The sequence below is a fragment of the Oncorhynchus masou genome, chromosome 8 (genome assembly GCF_036934945.1).
Source record: "Oncorhynchus masou masou isolate Uvic2021 chromosome 8, UVic_Omas_1.1, whole genome shotgun sequence".
Classification (NCBI taxonomy): Eukaryota; Metazoa; Chordata; class Actinopteri; order Salmoniformes; family Salmonidae; genus Oncorhynchus; species Oncorhynchus masou.
The window spans coordinates 16,049,923-16,069,720 of NC_088219.1; the positions used below are offsets into that span (position 1 = coordinate 16,049,923).

The 19,798-nt window shown below is 40.8% G+C and overlaps 1 protein-coding gene across 2 annotated transcripts; it reads right to left on the reverse strand.

Moving 5' to 3' along the window:
- Positions 1-368: 368 nt before the first annotated feature.
- On the reverse strand, positions 369-14,135 carry LOC135544204 (lipase member H-like). 2 transcript variants are annotated; one of them, XR_010456305.1, is made up of 12 exons: positions 14,048-14,135; positions 11,976-12,039; positions 11,327-11,697; positions 11,107-11,215; positions 10,861-10,962; positions 10,672-10,761; positions 10,357-10,524; positions 9,915-10,004; positions 9,509-9,617; positions 9,222-9,395; positions 6,444-6,585; positions 1,121-1,198 (listed from the first exon to the last, which is right to left on the reverse strand). XR_010456305.1 is itself a non-coding variant. In XM_064971650.1 (11 exons), exons 2-11 carry the CDS (start codon positions 12,031-12,033, stop codon positions 1,114-1,116), a joined length of 1,356 nt encoding a protein of 451 aa, XP_064827722.1. In that variant the 5' UTR covers positions 12,034-12,039; positions 14,048-14,135; the 3' UTR covers positions 369-1,113. The 2 variants fall into 2 exon arrangements, 1 of the variants encoding a protein (XP_064827722.1); XM_064971650.1 differs by lacking the exon at positions 6,444-6,585 and having other exon boundaries at positions 369-1,198.
- Positions 14,136-19,798: the final 5,663 nt, after the last annotated feature.

Sequence of the window (19,798 nt, forward strand, 5' to 3'; positions counted from 1 at the left end):
AATTTGATATAACTTGGTCAAAAAACCGTTTGATTTCACCTAACTTTAAGTGCCAAATTAAGTAACAGTTGACCATAACAGGGTTGGGGCTTTACAATGAGGGTGGAAACTTGGAGAAATGTTGGGGTCAAAGTCAGTTAAAATCTTCCTGGAAGTCACAGAGGAGGCACAGAGGTGCATGGAGGGACACAGAGGAGGCACAGAGGGACATGTCAAAATGATTCATTTTGGCACTTTAGCAAGTCTTTATTCATATAAAAAAAATCTGTATTAAATTCTCCACGTGGTGTTTAAAAAAATATATGTACAATAAACCCCTTCTTTTTGGCACTAAACAGTCCAAGCCCTGTCTAAGAGGCGGGGGGGGGGGGGGGGGTTTCTACTAAGCTATATGGAATTGTTTTAAGGTCATACTAAGGATTATTTAGCTAAAAAAATAATCTAAAGGAAGTTAGTTCTTAAGTGTCTGTCGTATATCTGAGAGATATAAGAAAGAGCAGGGAATGTATTTAACCCTTATTTTTGGCACTAAACAGTCTCCATATATACTTCCAATCTTTTTTTAAAACGGGTACCGTGGGACCTTCAGACAAGTCTTGTGAGGTCCTAGTGCAAAACAACTGATATTTACTGACAGACGAGTCCCAAGACACTTGTGGGGGTCGTAGAGCAAAACGGAGAACACAATCGTGTCCATAGAGGGGTTAATTAAGATATCAAAGGGATACAAAATGCACTCTTTTCATGTAATGACCCATTGACGTGGCTCTCATTCCCAAAAATGTCATATGTATTTACGTTAATAAAATCTGTATTTAGTAGTGGTTTCCCACAGATATTATACCACACAGTGGTCTCAGTGATACAGACACAATCATCATAGTACTTTAAAAAAATTCATAAATGAATACAATATGTCATTCATCAAAATCATCACACTTACACGCATTTACAATGCTCTGGACTCATACTAGACTTAAGCCTCTGAATACACGGACCAGAGGGTGAGTAGCATGTAGGCTACCTGGGTCAACTGCCTCTCTCCATTTACCCAGAGAGCCATCAAATGGCCACTGCTGACTCTCTACATCATACTGTGTATCTGTTATTGTCTCAGAAGTTGGACTCCTCACAGGGGATGGATCTGAAGGTCACCTCTCTGTTGTCCTCCAGGAGAATGTCATAGCGGCAGAGAGGCCTGTGTGTGAGAGAGGGTGACATGGATGATTTAGTAAAAGGGTACGAGAAGTAAGATGAGAGGTGAAAATATTATGTAAAATGCACAGAGGAAACAGTGACTTCACATATTGTTAAAGCTACTATATCTCTCCTCTCGCGAATGGGTCTCAACCCGGACCTGCCTATCTCACAGCAGTCAGTTATTCCTTGTCCCTGATCCCAAGCGGCCCGTAAAAGGCTTCCTTGCCTTGACAACAGACTGGTCACAGCTTGGGTTTGGACTAAGCCTCGGTGCCAAGGGCCTTATCGAATAGCGAGCGATCCTTAGAGTCTAATACCCATGTTACCTCACCCTCTTGTGAGCAGGGCTTCTACAGTAAACATTAAGTACCAACCTCTCCTTGCCTGGCTAGGACTAGATTGTATACTATCTCAGTCTCCTACTAATGCCTTACTTTTGACAGCTGGGTGTGGAACCAGTTCTAGAAACCAGGACTCTTAACGCCTCCAGCCAGAACTGTCAATAGGCTGACTGAAATGTTTTGTTTTGTTGTTTTAAGAGGGTCTTTAAGATTCTTGCTGTAATGAAAAGCGCTATACAAATGAAATCTTATTATTAATATAATTTATTATTATTATAAAATCCTCAATCAACTAACTAGAACAAAAGTCCTGAGTAAAATACATGCACTTGTCTGACTCTTTAATTGAATGGAAACAGGTTTGGAAATAATAAAACAAGTTTATTAAAAGTTTCACAACAGGTTTAAGAAGTCCATGTGGTGACATTTAATCACATGTACATGACAAATGCAATATTTATTTGACAATACATAATGCTTTTGGCGCCTTTAACACCATCCCTTTAGGCATTGTTTTATTGTATTGACTGTGTTTCTGAATGTCTAATACACTACATGAGTAAAGTGTATGTGGACACTTGCTCGTCAAACATCTCATTTCAAAATCATGGGCATTAATATGGAGTTGTATTTATTATGGATCCCCTGCCAAAGCAGCAGCTACTCTTCCTGGGGTCCTGCAAAATTAAGTCAGTTCATACTATTTAAAAATCATAACAATACATTCACAGATTTCACAACACACTGTGTGCCCTCAGGGCCATACTCCACCACTTCCACATATCTACAGTACAAAATGCATGTGTATAGTGCGCGTGTTATCGTGTGTGTGTGTGTGTGTGTGTGTATGCATGTGTCTGTGCCTATGTTTGTGTTGCTTCATAGTCCCTGCTGTTCCATAATGTGTATTTTAATCTGTTTTATTTAATCTAATTTTACTGCTTGCATCAGTTACTTGATGCAGAATAGAGTTCCATGCCTCTATGTAGTACTGTGTGCCTCCCATAGTCTGTTCCTGACTTGGGGACTATGAAGAGACCTCTTGTGGCATGTCTTGTGGTGTATGCATGGGTGTCCAAGCTGTGCACGAGCAGTTCAAACAGCTCGGTGCATTCAACATGTCAATACCTCTCATAAAAACAAGTAGTGATGAAGTCAATCTCTCTGTACATCCAAGGGCCAGCCGTGCTGCCCTGTTTTGAGCCAATTTCAACTTTCCTGTCCTTTTTTGTGATACCTGACCACACGACTGAACAGTAGTCCAGGTGCGACGAAACCAGGGCCTGTAGGACCTACATTGTTGATAGTGCTGTTACGAAGGTAGAGCAGAGATTTACTTCTCCCCGTCTTAGCTACTGTTGTATCAATATGTTTTGACCTTTTGCTGCTATAACAGCCTCCACTCTTCTGGGAAGGCTTTCGACTAGATGTTGGAACATTGTTGCGGGGACTTTTTCGATTCAGCCACAATAGCATTAGTGAGGTCGGGCACTGATGTTGTGCGATTAGGTCTGGCTCGCAGTCGGCATTCCAATTCCTCCCAAAGGTGTATGATGGGGTTGAGGTCAGGGCCCTTTCCAGGCCAGTCAAGTTCTTCCACACCGATCTGGATAAATCATTTCTGTATGGAGGTCGCTTTGTGCACAGGGGCATTGTCACACTGAAACAGGAAAGGGCCTTCCCCAAACTTTTGCCACAATGTTGGAAGCACAGAATTGTCTAGAATGGCATTGTATGCTACAGCGTTAAAGAGCCTAGCCCGAACCATTAAAAAAAGCCCCAGACTATTATTCCTCCACCACCAAACTTTACAGTTGGCACTATGCATTCAGGCAGGTAGTGTTCTCCTGGCATCCGCCAAACCCAGATTCGTCCGTCAGATTTCCAGATTGTGAAGCATGATTCATCCCTCCAGAGAATGCGTTTCCACTGCTCCATAGTCCAATGGCGGCGAGCTTTACACCACTCCAGCTGACGCTCAGCATTGTGCATGGTGATCTTAGGCTTGTGTACTACTGCTCGGCCATGGAAACCAATGAAGCTCCCAACGAACAGTTATTGTGCTTAAGTTGCTTTCAGAAGCAGATTGGAACTCTGTAGTAAGTGTTGCAACCGAGGACAGATTATTTTTACACGCTATGTGCTTCAGCACTCAGTGGTCCCCTTCTGTGAGCTTGTGTGGCCTACCACTTTGCGGCTGAGCCGTTGTTGCTGCTAGACATTTCCATTTCACAAAAACAGCACTTACAGTTGACCAGGGCAGTTCTAGCAGGGCAGAAAAGGTGGCATCCTATGATGGTTCCACGTTGAAAGCCACTGAGCTCTTCAGTACGGGCCAGTCTACTGCCAATGTTTGTCTATGGAGATTGCATGGATGTGTGATAAATACAGCTGTCAGCAACGGGTGTGGCTGAAATCGCCGAATCCAGTAATTTGAAGGGGTGTCCACATACTTTTGTGTATGTATATATATATAGTGCATTTTCCTAGAATCATTACGGACCATAGCCATTTGACCTTTATGTTTAAGCTCAAATGCAAAAACATAGCGATTTAACAAAATGTTACTCAACACAGAAAGATGTTTTTGGAAAAACATTTATACAATGAAGTATGCCCAACTATTGTCTGGGAATCTGTTAAAGCAAGAGGGTGTATCGTGTTCTCTTAACATGTGAAAAAGAAGACCCATATCGAATAATAGAACAGAAAATCCACGATTTAGAAAGAAAACACAATTTGGATAGAAATGTTGAAACCCTTCAACAGTTGGAACACTTTGAAGCTTGAATATAACACAATTAAGCACCTGATCTGCAGAGATTGCTGCCATCAAATTCAATAAGAGAGAGAAAGAAGGAAGAGGAACATCCCATCTACTGTATAACATTCAAACCAAAGATGGTAGTATGACAATGGATCCTTCTAAAATGAACTCGGTCTTAAAAACATTCTATCACAAACTGTTTCAATTTGAAAAACAAAAGCTCAAAGGAGGATATAGACAATTTCCTTAAGGCTGTTTTACCAATTATAAGTGCACCAGAGAAAATGTATATGGATAGAAACATTACCCCATGTGAACAATTGGAGGCCATCAATAATCTACAAATTGGGAAATCTCCTGGTAATGATGAATTCCAAGTGGAATGTTATAGACATTTTTGTCCCAAATGATTAAAGCCAATGTTACTTACGCTCACAGTAGCACTAGAAAAAAACTTCCCAAGTCACTATGTTTGGCTACAATCCCGCTACTTAAAAATAAAGTAATGCAGAGCCTTCCACCCAGTGTCAATTTCGCATGTGGATTACAAAATCATTGCTAAAGTATTGGCTTTTCGCAAAGAAATTTTTTTTGGGTTTGATTCACTCGGATCAATTGGGGTTTTCAGACAATCGCTGCAGTTTTTTCAATATAATTACATTTACATTTTAGTCATTTAGCAGATGCTCTTATCTAGAGCGACCTACACTTACAGTAGTGAGTGCATACATTTTCATACTTTATCATTTGTACTTTATAACTTTATAATCCATCACTCCATATGGTGTAATGTGCATATTTGGTGGCTGTCTTAAAAATGTTTGGTTTTGGTCCGGTTTATATTTAGTGAATTGAACTATTGTACAAATTTGTGTGTTTTACAAAAAAATGGACAGATCTCTGAATCATTTAAGTTATCAAGAGGGACAAGACAGGGAAGACCTTTGTCAAGTTATTTATTTTCTCTAGCCACAGAACCCCTAGCATCAATCATTAGAAATCATGGCTCAATCTGGGGCATAGAGATTGGTGGAGATCAACATGTAATATCATTGTATGCAGATTACAGCTGACATTTTACTTTATTTATCTGTTAGACACCTATGGTGCTGTATCAGGATTCAAAGTGAACTGGGAGAAAACTGAAATAATATATATTTCTGCTTAGAAAGTACATTTAAGTGGAAATAGACAAACACACATATGAAATACCTGGGTGTACTTATACCATGCGATCTGGAGGAGGCATATAAAATCAATTACTCTCCTTTAATAGATAGGTTTGAATTTGATGTTCAGAGATGGAGATCTCTCCCTATTTCTATGTTAGGTAGGGTCAACATAATCCAAATGAATATATTACGAAGGTTGATGTATTTTTTCCAGGCCTTGTCAGTTTCAATTGCATCCAACTTTTAAATAGAATAAATGGTCTGCTCTCCAACTTTATTTGGAATGGAAAACCTCAAGAGTCAAGTTGACTGGTTTAAACTTACCCTATACAGCTGAAGGTCTTGGAAGACCTCATATGAAGATGTATTACTGCGTTCAAAGGACAGCAGACTATCCTCGTGCGTGGAGGAGTATCGAAGCCACAAATGTAATGCTGTATGATCTAAAATATACTTACTACTTCGGGTCCATGGCGTTGATGAAAACAACAGACAATCCAACAATCAATAAGACTATTGAACAATTAATAAAATGGCCACCCAGACTATTTATATTGAACCCTTCCCCACATTTGTTTTGACACTGTTACTACTCTTTGTTTATTATCTAAAGTTGAAGTCGGAAGTTACACTTAGGTTTCAGTCATTGAAACTCGTTTTTCAATCACTCCACAAATGTCTTGTTAACAAACTATAGTTTTGGCAAGTCGGTTAGGACATCTACTTTGTGCATGACACAAGTAATCTTTCCAACAATTTGTTTACAGACAGATTATTTCACTTATAATTCACTGTATCACAATTCCAGTGGGTCAGAAGTTTACATACACTCAGTTGACTGTGCCTTTAAACAGCTTGGAAAATTCCAGAAAATGATGTCATGGCTTTAGAAGCTTCTGATAGGCTAATTGGCATCATTAAAGTCAATTGGAGGTGTACCTGTGGATGTATTTCAAGGCCTACCTTCAAACTCAGTGCCTCTTTGCTTGACATCATGGGGAAATCCAAAGAAATCAGCCAAGACCTCAGAATTTTTTTGTAGACCTCCACAAGTCTGGTTCATCCTTGGGAGCAATTTCCAAATTCCTGAAGCTACCACGTTCATCTGTACAAACAATGGTACGCAAGTATAAATACCATGGCACAACGCAGCCGTCGTACCGCTCAGGAAAGAGACGTGTTCTGTCTCCTAGAGATGAACGTACTTTGGTGCAGAAGTGAAAATCAATCAATCAATGGGGACAAAGATCATACTTTTTGGAGAAATGTCCTCTGGTTTGATGAAACAAAAATAGAACTCTTTGGTCATAATGACCATCGTTATGTTTGGAGGAAAAAGGGGGAGGCTTGCAAGCCAAAGAAAACCATCCCAACCAGGAAGCACGGGGGTTGCAACATCATATTGTGGGGGTGCTTTGCTGCAGGAGGGACTGGTGCACTTCACAAAATAGATGGCATCATGAAGGGGGAAAATTATGTGGATATATTGAAGCAACATCTCAAGACATCAGTCAATAAGTTAAAGCTTGGTCGCAAATGGGTCTTCCAAATGGACAATGACCCCATGCTGTGGGGATGCTTTTTCAGTGGCAGAGACTAGTCAGGATCGAGGCAAAGATGAACCGAGCAAAATACAGAGAGATCCTTAATGAAAACTTGCTCCAGAGCACTCAAGACCTCAGCCTGGGGTGAAGGTTCACCTTCCAACCGGACATCAACCCTAACCTGATCGAACATCTCTGGAGAGACCTGAAAATAGCCGTGCAGCAATGCTCCCAATCCAACCTGACAGAGCTTGAGAGGATCTACAGAAAAGAATGGGAGAAACTCCCCATATACAGGTGTGCCAAGCTTGTAGCGTCCTACCCAAGAAGGCTCGATGCTGTAATCGCTGCCAAAGGTGCTTCAACAAAGTACTGAGTCTGATACTTTTTGCTAATAAATTAACAAACATTTCTAAAAACATGTTTTTGATTTGTCAGTACCTGGTATTGTGTGTAGATTGATGAGGGGGAAAAAACAATTTAATACATTTTATAATAAGGCTGTAACGTAACAAAATGTGGAAAAAGTCAAGGGGTCTGAATACTTTCCGAAGGCACTGTGTGGAGACTGTTTATTTAGATATATTTTTTTTACATGTATTTTTCTTATCTCTCAGATATATGATAGACACTTCAGAACAAACTTCTTGAACATTTTTGGGATGGGACTATCTGTTGTTCCATGTAGTGAATCTGTTATTCAATGCATTTGTATGGGCTAACAGGGCTTAGACTGTTTAGTGAAAATAAGGAGTTATATACATGAACATAAAAAAACATGTTTCCTGATCTTTCTTGTATCGCTCAGATATAGGACAGACAAGGCTTCTCTTAAAACTTCTTTGGGATAGGGGGCAGCATTTTCACTTTTGGATGAATAGCGTGCCCAGAGTGAACTGCCTCCTACTCAGTCCGAGATGCTAATACATGCATATTATTAGTAGTATTGGATAGAAAACACTCTGAAGTTTCTAAAACTGTTTGAATGATGTCTGTGAGTATAACAGAACTCATATGGCAGGCAAAAACCTGAGAAAAAATCCAAACAGGAAGTGGGAAATCTGAGGTCGTTTTTGAACTCACCTCTACACAGTGGGATATGGGTTATTTTGCACTTCCTTCCACTAGATGTGATCCGTCTTTAGAACTTTGTTTCAGGCTTCTCATGTGAAAGGGGGCCGGATGGGAGCTGTGTCTGCCTGCAGCCTCGTCACGCGCTTTCACATGAGAGTGACCTGCTCTGGTTTTTCTACAGACAATGGAATTCTCTGGTTGGAACATTATTGAATTTTTATGTTAAAAACATCCTAAAGATTAATTATATACTTAGTTTGACAAGTTTCTTCGAACTGTAATATATCTTTTTGAACGTTTCGTCTGACTAAACCAGATCGCGCTTTTGGATTTGTTTACCAAACGCCCTAACAAAAGAAGCTATTGGACTTAAATGGACATAAATTATGGACATTGTCGAACATAACAAGCATTTATTGTGGAACTGTGATTCCTGGGAGTGCATTCTGATGAAGATTCATCCGCTAGCGGAACCCCAGTCCTAGACAGGTTAACCCTAACATCTAGGGCTAGCTAATGTTAGCGTTAGCCCCCTAACCACTTTGCTACCGTTAGCCACAACAAATTATAATTCGTAACATCTCATACGTTTAGCAAATTTGTAATTTATCATACCCAACGGATTAACACATGCCATAAGTACAGCACCATTTTCAGAAATCCTCAACAGCACAGAACTGGAAATGGACCCATTTTGGATGGGTGCACTTACTGTATACAATGATTTATGTGTGTCTCTAAGTGTGCATATGCTATCTGGGTATAAAACCTTGCTCCTTTTTTCACATACGCTGCTTTTCAAATGGAACATATAACATTTCTACAGTATACCTCAAACTGCAGAGACACAGGATGTCATTATAATATAATAATAAGTATAATTTCATGTTGCAACAACAGACTTTTACTCTTCACTCAACCCCAAAAGATCCCTTGCATCGGCAGTATTCACATTTTACTTCACACAAGGTTTATTTAACATTTCCAATTGTAATCCAATTATAATTGCTATCAACCTTTTCCAACAACACGAAAGGGAAAAGTAAAAGAAAAGGTGCCACGTAGAAAATAGGGGACACGTGATAGAAGCTTTAGAGGAAAGAAGATGTGACGGAACACTGACCTGTCTTTGCGCTCCAGGTGTGTGAGACGGATGCGGAGCACCCGTAGTTTGTACTTAGACTTAAATGCATTCACCCTGGAGAATTTGATTGAGATCTTGTGGACTTTCTGAAGGTCTTTTTCAAACTGGGCCAGTAATCGGGTCTCTGAGTACCTCTTAAAACTGGATGCTTTACTGAAGAAGGAGAGCATATGAGATGTTAATGAGATTCCCCAGAGTGTCTATCTATACTGTATGTACAGTATGTGTTGTTTTGGTAATGATACAGTGAGTAAATAGTTACTTACTGGTTTATTGTTGCCTCTGTCACCTCACTACCATTGTGTAGTTTTATGGTGATGTAGCCCCAGCGAGTATCACGGTTCCATGTTACAATGTCCACCCAATAGCTTGTCTCTGAGAGAGAGAGAGAGAGAGAGAGGGGGAAAAAAGTACATACATTAATTTGATTTCCTCTGACCAATGACCTAGTTACAGACTCTGTATGTTTCCATATTTTAACAACTTTGACAGAGCTCTTGTTAGTGTTGCTATACTGTACATTTGGCTGATCATTTAAAATAAGCCAGGCACGTAAAGCTAGACCAGGAAGACCGTCACAGAAAAATTACTGGCCATTATGTACAACAGTATTCCCGGCAAGTCTCTCTTTAGAGGTCAAATGTGTGTGCAAGCTGATGATTATCCTCTTACTGCAGTATGGTGTCTGTTTATTGGTGGTGAAGAAAGCCTTGGTTTGCTGCAGAGGAACCAGAGACTCCTTCCACTCTATGATGTCATAACCTGAAACAATAGATAAAACAGCCATGTTATGTCTACGTGAAGGGACACTGCCTTCCAAAACAGATTGCGTTTCACATTGAAGAACTATGGTTGCGATTGGACAGGCATCTCTGAAAAATATCTGATGTGAAAAGATCTGATGTGATTGGTCAAAATAGCAACTAGTGTGAAAAAAAATATATCAGAATTGGGCTGCATGTGTAAGTGCAGCCTATGTGCGATTCAGTAACGTACATTAGCTTAATTAAGGCCTTGATTTTGGCGAGTAGGTAAACTATCACATCTTTATGTGATTAAAAAAAGCTTTTAATGAGATGAAACTCATGAATCTAAGGGGAGTTAGAGGGCCCACCAAATACAGGGCATCCGGCAGGTTTGAATTGATCACAATCCATGCAAAGTCCGTCCAGGAAGTCAGTGTAGGAGGTGCAGGGGAAAGCTCTGATGTTACAGGTCCGGTTCAGGGAACCCAGATAGAGGAGGACTGATCTCTGGTGGTCACACTTAAAATATCCAGACCCTGGGAGAGTAGGAAGGGGAGAACTGAGGATGGATTTAGAGGACATCAGTGATGTATTTACCATTACAGGAATAAACTATGTGATACACATGTTGAATTCATATCTAATGTATCATTCGAAGGACGGTCTCTTACTAAGCGACCTACCTGATAAGATGGTCAGTGGACAGCCAGGCTGGTCGGCTCCACCGTTAGCATAGAAATCAATGTGGCCCAAAGGCTTCCTGAAACCAAATGCTGGTGATGCACAATGAACATGTGACAGAACAGGAAACACATCACATGACTACATGATTCCCATTGTATTAAACCAAACAGGCAAGCAGAGGCACATACCGTCCATGTCTGTGTGCACAACGTCTACAAACTGTGCATCTGTAGGGTCCAGACGATCCTCAGGGGGTTTCCCGTTGAACTGAGGCCCCGCTGGATCTACAGCTGATCAGGTCGATATCAGATCAGTACAGATGTAGGATCTTAATTTTATCGCTCTTTGCAAACTTATAGTGTATTCGAGGTTTTAAAAGACTTCTAAAGTTTGTATCCATAATAAAAACAACAAAGAAGAAAATCTATTCTAACCTGTGATCCTCCCAATTTTGCCATTAAACTTGGCTCCAACAAAGCCTGTGATGTGAGCTCCTAGACTGAGCCCAATCATATGGATGGAACTAAGAGAGGCACCATTCTCCTGACACAGACAAAACAGGCAAAGGAGATACTACACTGTTAGTACAAAGTAATACATTTGGCCCTCATCAAATATGTTAGGTATTCAGACTATACACCCATTCTTAATGACCTGCATGTTTCGGATGAAGGCAGTGAGGTTGTCCGCTGTATCTCGTGAGTAGGTCACAACTTTCAGGTAGTTGATATTGGCAGCTCCGCGGTTCCAGTCCACCACCAGGACATTCATGTCTCCGCGGGCCAACAGCTGCTCTATGATGTTATTCAACCAGTTGGGCGGAGCGCCCGTAGGACGGTAGCCATGAACGACAAAGGTGGTGGGCTTGGTGAGGTTGAACTGGGGCTGGGCTGACAGGTTATGGTGGGACAGCTCCTGACCGCAGGTCAGATTAGCTCTGGTGTACAGCAACAGCTTCACATACAGACTGGTTCCAATGATAGCGTGATGAAGGTCCAGATAAGTGAACACATCACATTCATGGGCTAGAGAGTGTTAGTCAAGGGGAAAGAGAGAATCAGAAAGAAGAAATCACCGTCACTGCTGATTGGGAAGTAACATACGCAGCCTTTCCTTTAAGTGACTGCTTACACAGCCTATTTATGTGATGATTGTGAAGTTTCCAAATGGTCTGCCAATAGCTGGGGGGGGGGGGGGGTATTATTTGATGTCCCCACCCTATGTGTAGCACAGTTAAAGTGCACTTAATCAAGTGTGCATGTATGTGTGTGTGTGTGCATGCGTGTGTGTTAGGTCACCATACCTCTATATATTTCAACAGATCCCAGCAGCAGTGCCAGGAACCACCAAAAGATCATCATTCAGGTCTGCAATGGTTACAAAATGTCATAAAACAGGGTGAACCTTTTTCTCCAACTATTGTAAAATAACACTATTTGATTGTACATTAACATGATGAGACCAGTTGACTGAGCTGGATATCTCTGTCCCTCTCGCTTACATTTGTGATTATGTGATTATGGTGAATTTGTGTACTACTGGGCATGCCGTGGTGCTGCATTTGCTTCACCGCATCAATAAGGGCATGTGTGAACTTGTAGAGCAGGCAAAAGAGGAACGATTTCGAAAAGTGTAAGTTCTCTAAAGCTCGTGAGCTATTTTTGATTGCAATTGAGAAGTAGCCCCCAATTGTCGCTGGAGAGTCACTCTGTCATCAGAACAGCTCATGGACATAGGTTGATACTGAAGCAGCACTCTGGTCATGTAAATGTAATGACAGATCAGCATGAGGTAATCTACAAGGTAGTTTTCTAATCCTGATTCTGCAGTGTGTGGTCCCTTGTGTGTGGCTTTCTTCGTTGTTACAATAAAATTAATGAGGAGATGATCCTGCATTCAACTCGAACAGTGATAGGCATTACTGATGGGCACTGATATGGCAAGGGGGCGGCAGGGTAGCCTAGTGGTTAGAGCGTTGGACTAGTAACCGGAAGGTTGCGAGTTCAAACCCCCGAGCTGACAAGGTACAAATCTGTCGTTCTGCCCCTGAACAGGCAGTTAACCCACTGTTCCCAGGCCGTCATTGAAAATAAGAATTTGTTCTCAACTGACTTGCCTGGTAAAATAAATAAATAAAAAGTATCAGCTGCATTTTTTCTAACCAATGTCGATATCACATTGGTTTGAATGACATTGTGTGGACTGTGTGGGCTTCACTTCAAAGGCTTGTGAAATTCAGACTACTGCTTGCTGATTGCCCATTGGGTCAGGTATGAATGTTCTGGGGTCCTAACCTTCCCAGTCAGTTTGAATACAATGGGAAGCCATCAACAGGCAGTTAAGTATGCTAAACTGAGAGCCTGCGAGAGGGTTTGTGACAGCCGGCCGGAACAGTCATGTATGCTCTTTTACATAAAAGTGTAGGTTAACAGCAAGGATAAAACAATATCTTGATATGCCTTGCTCAAACAATAATGATATCGTATTGCATTAGTGATATTGGTGCTCACCACTAAGACAGCCCAGGAGCCTTCCTAATTAGAAGCACATTATCATTGCATTCTTTGGAACTCAAGGGACAGTAACTTCCAAAGTTGCCTCACCCTCCCTCCTACAGTTTCACTTCCGGTTTGTACGAGAACGGGATCCAATCTTTGTCTTAGTACAGTTTTTAATAAAAATGTATTCCTAGGAAAAATGTGTAAGCCTATAGCATGCATAAAAGTAAGTGTGTGTATGTGTGAGAGAGAGAGAATGAGAGAGAGATAATAAAATAGATCAAAAGGAATTTGGTAAAAGGAAAACATTTGTTTCTGACCACCAAAACCTAATGCAGCAATAACACCGTTGATCTATCCTGTGACAACGACACTGCCTGGCTGTCAATGTGAAACCTTGTGGTTAATCCTTGTAGTTGTGTTCAAAACTTCATGGATGTGGTCATGTACTGAGCTGGATTGTCCTCAAAACACAAAGCTAATAATCCACACATCCGGGAGCCGGTTAGATGACTGAATGCAATGTGAATGTTGAATGGCTTCACTGCAGGTAGATTGTAGGTTTTAATATTCAGTAATTAGAATGGGGGAAAAAGGTTAAAAGTAATCCACACAATCAGAAGAACAATGCCTGTACATGTTGTTCACAGACAACATATTTTATTTACATTATTAGACCTCACATGTTCACTGTAATAAAAACCCTGCCGTATTGCCATTCTCCATAGTGTACATGCTGTAGTCTGCTCTGCCAACAATCTATTCTATTATAGAATGATAATACTGCTGAAGAAGCTTTAAAACCTTGTTCAGGGAGAAATATAGGGAGTATGAGAGAGATAAGCAGAAAGGAATTGAGACATTGTGGAAGCCTTACCTTGTTGTTAGCTTGGGAGCACTGCTTCCCTGCACTCAGTGTGTCAAGTTCCAGAGCCCTCTATTCATGTCTGCGTGTCTGTGTTCAATAGAGAAAGTAAAAGAGGTGAGACCACAGAGCGATATAAACTCCCACTGTTCTAGCCTGGCCACACCCACCTGCCCAAGGACAACATTTGGCACATTCCTACTCAGGTTGCTGAGATAGCTTTCTAGTATCTATCAAATCAAAACTTGTCACATTCGCTGAATACATTGTAGACCTTACAGTGAAATGCTTACTTACAAGCCCTTAACCAAAAATGCAGTTTTAAGAAAAATACCTAAAAAAAGAAGAAATAAAAGTAACAAATAATTAAAGAATAACAATAATCAACTCTGCAACCTGCTGGTAGAACAATCAGAAGAGACCTTGACAATTTCACTTGCCATAAAAACACAATTGTGTCTTGTCAAAAAGTTTTATATTTTATTAAGAGCATTAGAGACACATCAAATCAAAAATCAAATCAAATCAAATTTATTTATATAGCCCTTCGTACATCAGCTGATATCTCAAAGTGCTGTACAGAAACCCAGCCTAAAACCCCAAACAGCAAGCAAAGCAGGTGTTGAAGCACGTTGGCTAGGAAAACTCCCTAGAAAGGCCAAAACCTAGGAAGAAACCTAGAGAGGAACCAGGCTATGAGGGGTGGCCAGTCCTCTTCTGGCTGTGCCGGGTGGAGATTATAACAGAACATGGCCAAGATGTTCAAATGTTCATAAATGACCAGCATGGTCAAATAATAGGTCTGGGACAGGTAGCACATCCGGTGAACAGGTCAGGATTCCATAGCCACAGGCAGAACAGTTGAAACTGGAGCAGCAGCATGGCCAGGTGGACTGGGGACAGCAAGGAGTCATCATGCCAGGTAGTCCTGAGGCATGGTCCTAGGGCTCAGGTCCTCTGAGAGAGAGCGAGAGAAAGAAAGAGAGGTACATAGGTACAGTTGTGGCCAAAAGTTTTGAGAATGACACAAATATTAATTTTCACATAGTCTGCTGCCTCAGTTTGTATGATGGCAATTTGCATATACTCCAGAATGTTATGAAGAGTGATCAGATGAATTGCAATTAATTGCAAAGTCCCTCTTTGCCATGCAAATGAACTGAATTGCCCAAAATCATTTTGACTGCATTTCAGCCCTGCCACAAAAGGACCAGTTTACATCATGTCAGTGATTCTCTCGTTAACACGGGTGTGAGTGTTGACGAGGACAAGGCTGGCGATCACTCTGTCATGCTGATTGAGTTTGAATAACAGACTGGACGCTTCAAAAGGAGGGTGGTGCTTGGAATCATTGTTCTTCCTCTGTCAATCATGGTTATCTGCAAGGAAACACGTGCCGTCATCATTGCTTTGCACAGAAAGGGCTTCACAGGCAAGGATATTGCTGCCAGTAAAGATTGCACCTAAAACAAACATTTATCGGATCATCAACAACTTCAAAGAGACAGGTTCAATTGTTGTAAAGAAGGCTTCAGTGCGCCCAAGAAAGTCCAGCAAACGCCAGGATCGTCTCCTAAAGTTGATTCAGCTGCGGGATCGGGGCACCACCAGTACAGAGCTTGCTCAGGAATGTCAGCAGGCAGGTGTGAGTGCATCTGCTCGCACAGTGAGGCGAAGACATTTGGAGGATGGCCTGCTGTCAAGAAGGGCAGCAAAGAATCCACCTTTCTCCAGGAAAAACATCAGGGACAGACTGATATTCTGCAAAAGGTACAGGGGACTGCTGAGGACTGGGGTAAAGTCATTTTCTCTGATGAAGCCCCTTTCTGATTGTTTGGGGCATCTGGAAAAAAGCGTGCCTGGAGAAGACAAGGTGAACGCTACCATCAGTCCTGTGTCATGCCAACAGTAAAGCATCATGAGACCATTCATGCGTGGGGTTGCTTCTCAGCCAAGGGAGTGGGCTCACTCACAATTTTGCCTAAGAACACAGCCATGAATAAAGAATGGTACCAACACATCCTCCGAGAGAAACTTCTTCCAACCCTCCAGGAACAGTTTGGTGACGAACAATGTCTTTTCCACCATGATGGAGCACCTTGCCATAAGGCAAAAGTGATAACTAAGTGACTCGGGGAACAAAACATCGATATTTTGGGTCCATGGCCAGGAAACTCCACAGACCTTAATCCCATTGAGAACTTGTGGTCAATCCTCAAGAGGCGGGTAGACAAACAAAACCCCACAAATTCTGACAAACTCCAAGCATTGATTATGCAAGAATGGGCTGCCATCAGTCAGGATGTAGCCCAGAAGTTAATTGACAGCATGCCAGGATGGATTGCAGAGGTCTTGAAAAAGAAGGGTCAACACTGCAAATATTGACTCTTTGCATCAACTTCATGTAATTATACTTCAGTATTCCATAATAACATCTGACAAAAATATCTAAACACACTGAAGCAGCAAACTTTGTGAAAATTAATATTTGTATCATGCTCAAAACTTTTGGCCACGACTGTACATCTGGAGTTGTCATTTTTGTACAGTAATCATATCAAAAACATTTACTTTTGATCAATACAATTTCATCCAATGACTGTATATGGTAGTCTAATCTAGTGTCTCTGATAGCCGTAGGACAAACATCTGGGCTCTGATGAATTTTCACTCCTAAAATGAGCAGCATAGGGACTTTCAAAAAAACAACACTTTTTGTGTTAAACGCTCTGCAGCACAGCTTTCTTAGTGTCCAACAAGCTTTCTCTGCCCTTGATCTTGTTCTGAACACCTCCAAGACAAAGATCATGTGTTTTGGTAAGAAGAATGCCCCTCTCCCCACCGGTATAATTACTACCTCTGAGGGTTTAGAGCTTGAGGTCGTCGACTCATACAAGTCCTTGGGATTATGGCTAGATGGTACACTGTCCTTCTCTCAGCACATATCAAAGCTGCAGGCTATGGTTAAATCTAGACTTGGTTTCCTCTATCATAATTGCTCTTTCACCCCAGCTGCCAAACTAACCCTGATTCAGATGACCATCCTACCCATGCTAGATTATGGAGACGTAATTTATAAATCGTCAGTTAAGGGTGCTCTCGAGCGGCTAGATGTTCTTTACCATTCGGCCATCAGATTTGCCACCAATGCTCCTTATAGGACACATCACTGCACTCTATACTCCTCTATAAACGGGTCATCTCTGTATACCTGTCACAAGAACCACTGGTTGATGCTTATTTATAAAACCCTCTTAGGCCTCACTCCTCTGTATCTGAGATACCTACTGTGGCCCTCATCCTCCACATACAACACCCGTTCTGCCAGTCACATTCTGTTAAAGGTCCCCAGAGCACACATCCCTGGGCTCTCCTCTTTTCAGTTCGCTGCAGCTAGCAACTGGAATGAGCTGCAAAAAAACACTCAAACTGGACCGTTTTATCTCCATCTCTTCATTCAAAGACTCAATCATGGACACTCTTACTCACAGTTGTGGCTGCTTTGTGTGATGTATTGTTGTCTCTACCTTCTTTCCCTTTGTGCTGTTGTCTGTGCCCCTTAATTTTTGTTTTGTGCTGCTACCATGTTGTGCTGCTGCCATGTTGTGTTGCTACCATGCTGTGTTTTCATGTGCTGCTGCCATGCTGTTGTTGTTGTCTTAGGTCTCTCTTTATGTAGTGTTGTGGTGTCTCTGTTGTCGTGATGTGTGTTTTGTCCTATATTTTAATTTAAATTTTAAATCCCAGTCCCTGTCCCTGCAGGAGGCATTTGTTTTTTGGTAGGCCGTCATTGTAAATAAAAATGTGTTCTTAACTGACTTGCCCCCCCCCCCCAAAAAAAACACTTTGAATAAACAACAGCGACCCCTAGTGTTACAAATAATGTACCTTATGTCTCAATGTACTGTTAATGAAATCCATTTATGGCAAACGCCAATCAATGTAATTTCGATCTAGCCACAGGTTAGGGGTCTTCAGACTTGGTGAAATATAACTGAAACGGTTCCAAGGACCACAATCCAGGCTGTATCACATCCGGCCGTGATTGGGAGTCCCATAGGGCGACGCATAATTGGCCCAGCGTCATCAGGGTTAGGCCGTCATTGTCAATAAGATTTTGTTCTCAACTAACTTGTCTAGTTAAATAAAGGTTACATTTTTAAAAAGCATAGCATACAGTATGTTCAAGACCTTAACTTACTAAGATGCCCACAAGCTGTGTGGCTGCTGTGAGGATGGTCCTTTTCTCAGCTATGGCCTTACAACTGCACAAACACTGTAAAACCATGAAAGACTATCTGCTCTTGAATATAGCCCATAGTATGCCTTTGAATATCCCAATTAACCTGTTTGCACCGTTTGTTTCATAGACCAAATAAATTGCACTATTCTTGAAGGAACTTAAATGTTTGGCTATTTGATTTATGAGTTCAAAGCAGTGGTGGAAAAATTATTAAATTGTCATACTTGAGTAAAAGTAAGGATACCTTAATAGAAAATGACTCAGGTAAAAGTGAGTCACCAAGTAAAATACTACTTGAGTAAAAGTCTAAAAGTATTTGGTGTTAGACATACTTAAGGATCAAAAGTAAATGTAATTGCTAAAATATACTTATGAAATAAAAAGTACAAGTATAAACCATTTATTATTCCTTATATTAAGCCAACCAGACGGCACAATTTTCTTGTTTTTTTAATTTTCCGATAGCTGGGGGCACACTCATAAAGCATTTGTGTTAAGTAAGTCTGCCAGATCAGTGGTAGTAAGGATGACAAGTGATTTTCTCTTGTTAAGTGTGTGAATTGGACCATTTTCCTGTGCTGCTAATCATTCAAAATGTAACGAGTACTTTTAGGTGTCAGGAAAAATGTATGGAGTAAAAAGTACATTATTCTCTTTAGGAACGTCGTGAAGTAAAAGTAGGCAAAAAATATGAATAGTAAAGTACAGAAACTCAAAAAAAACTTCTTAAGTAGTACTTTAAAGTATTTTTTACTTAAGTACTTTACACCACACCACTTGACCAACAGAAAAATAGAATGTCACTAGCACTTCTATTTGTCAATATTCTCATTTTACCTACCTCATCATTTAGCTAATACAGAATAGGTCTTAAACCAATCAGATTTTTATACTTGCACGTGATTCTATTTTTTGCCACCTTAGATTTGATGTAATGTTTATGACTTAGGAACTCCAGTACAGTTTTCCTAAATGTTATTGCTTTGGTAATATACAATGCTGTATCAACTGATTCAACTCTGATTGAAAGCTTTAGTGAAAGCTGAACTTAGTGCATAGTTTATAGGAGTAGCGATCTCTGACTTAGTAAATGAGTAACGGTCAGATCTTTTCTATGATGATGCATGTTGTATGATGTTCCTGAAGGTATACCCTGTCAGAGAGGGCAACACAGAGGGAAGTAACTATCAGAGGGTGTCTTCTGTGATAAGGTGGCATTAATAGCTCACTGACATACACTGAACATAACTATAAACGCAAACAATTTCAACACCAGGGTTGTGGGTTCAATTCCCACGGGGGACCAGTACAAATAAATGTGTAAATGTATGCACTCACTACTGTAAGTTGCTCTGGAAAAGAGCGCCTGCTAAATGACATAAATGTTATTGTAAATATAAGGAAACCAGTCAATAATAATACCAAAAAAACATTAGGCCCTAATCTATGTATTTCATATGACTGGGAATACAGATATGCATCTGTTGGTCAGAGATACCTTTAAGAAAAGGTAGGGATGT